This window comes from Arachis duranensis, chromosome 8, assembly GCF_000817695.3.
Source record: "Arachis duranensis cultivar V14167 chromosome 8, aradu.V14167.gnm2.J7QH, whole genome shotgun sequence".
Lineage (NCBI taxonomy): Eukaryota > Viridiplantae > Streptophyta > Magnoliopsida > Fabales > Fabaceae > Arachis > Arachis duranensis.
Genome location: NC_029779.3, coordinates 14,096,170 through 14,097,551, shown reverse-complemented (window position 1 = coordinate 14,097,551; position 1,382 = coordinate 14,096,170). Strand labels below are relative to the sequence as shown.

The 1,382-nt window shown below is 44.5% G+C and overlaps 1 protein-coding gene across 1 annotated transcript; it reads left to right on the top strand.

The window, feature by feature from the left end:
- Window positions 1–203: 203 nt before the first annotated feature.
- LOC107460948 (AT-hook motif nuclear-localized protein 17) lies at window positions 204–1,382 on the top strand (the record flags this gene model as incomplete). Its single annotated transcript, XM_016079383.3, is given in 1 exon segment — window positions 204–1,382. A coding segment is annotated over 1 exon segment (710 nt), but the record flags the coding sequence as incomplete, so codon positions are not given.

Here is a 1,382-nt window from a genome sequence, read left to right as displayed (position 1 = left end):
TAAAAAATCTAAAAGTCATCACTATTAAAATAGTAATTTTATTTTAATATAACGTGAGTATAAAAAAATTTGTTTAATTTAAGAAACGATTATTTGTGTAGGTAAAACTTTAATTGCACTCAAAATTAAAAAATGTAAAAGTCATGACTATTAAAACAGTCTTGATTCTAGAAGAAGAGTAAACTCCTTTTTTGTCTAGATGAAAAGAAGGAGGAAGGAAGGAAGAAAAAGAGATATGAAGGCGGTGGAATGAAAATGGAAGTAAGGTTTGAACTTTGAAGCAAGCAATGCCCAAATACATACATACATATCTCTCTGTCTCATGTCTTCACTCTGGACTGGACCCACTTTCTTCCAACCAGCGGCGCCATTAGTCTTTACTCTTCTTTCTCCCCCCATTCTCTCATTATATACCAATAATAAACAATTCCAAACACCCTCTTCTCCTTTCTTTCTTTCTTTCATCTCCCAAATCCCCTCCCACTCTTTGGTCCCTACTACCCTCCCCTCTTTTTTTTATTATTACACTCTTCTCCAAATTCTAAACTTATCCCCCACCAATCATACACTTGGGATTGGAGCTAAAATAAAAAAATCTTTCAAGAGATAGATATTAAGATAAGGTGGTAAATCAAGAAATTAAAAAAAAAAAAGAAAAAAGAAAAGAAAAAGATGAAAGGAGAATATGTAGAACACCACCACCCTCCAAAGAGTGAACCACCAAACATGTTCTCAAAGCTTCACCACCAATCACCACCACATCAACATCAACATCAACATCAACATCAGCAGCATCCATTTTCTCTTCATAATCCATTCCAACACTTCTCAAGGGATCAATGCCAAGCTTCTGCGGCGCCGGAAGAAGATAGCCATGGTGGAGGCGGTGTAGGCGGCGCCGCCACTTCTCAGAAGCCGAACTCCTCCGGCGACGGAGCAACCATAGAGGTTGTGAGGAGGCCAAGAGGTCGCCCGCCGGGCTCCAAGAACAAGCCTAAACCGCCAGTGATCATAACGCGTGAGCCCGAGCCCGCCATGAGTCCGTACATTCTAGAAGTTTCCAGCGGAAACGACGTCGTTGAAGCGTTAGCCAGGTTCAGTCGGAGGAGGAACATGGGGATTTGCGTCCTTACTGGATCCGGAACCGTTGCTAACGTCACTCTCCGTCAGCCAGGAGCAGCTCCCGGAGCCACCGTTACGTTTCACGGCCGATTCGATATCTTATCTGTTTCCGCCACGTTTCTTCCGCAGCCGTCGCCCGCGGTTCCTACCGCCTTCGCCATCTCGCTTGCCGGACCGCAGGGGCAGATCGTCGGAGGACACGTCGCCGGAGGACTTATGGCTGCCGCCACGGTGTTTGTTGTGGCGGCTTCGTTCAACAA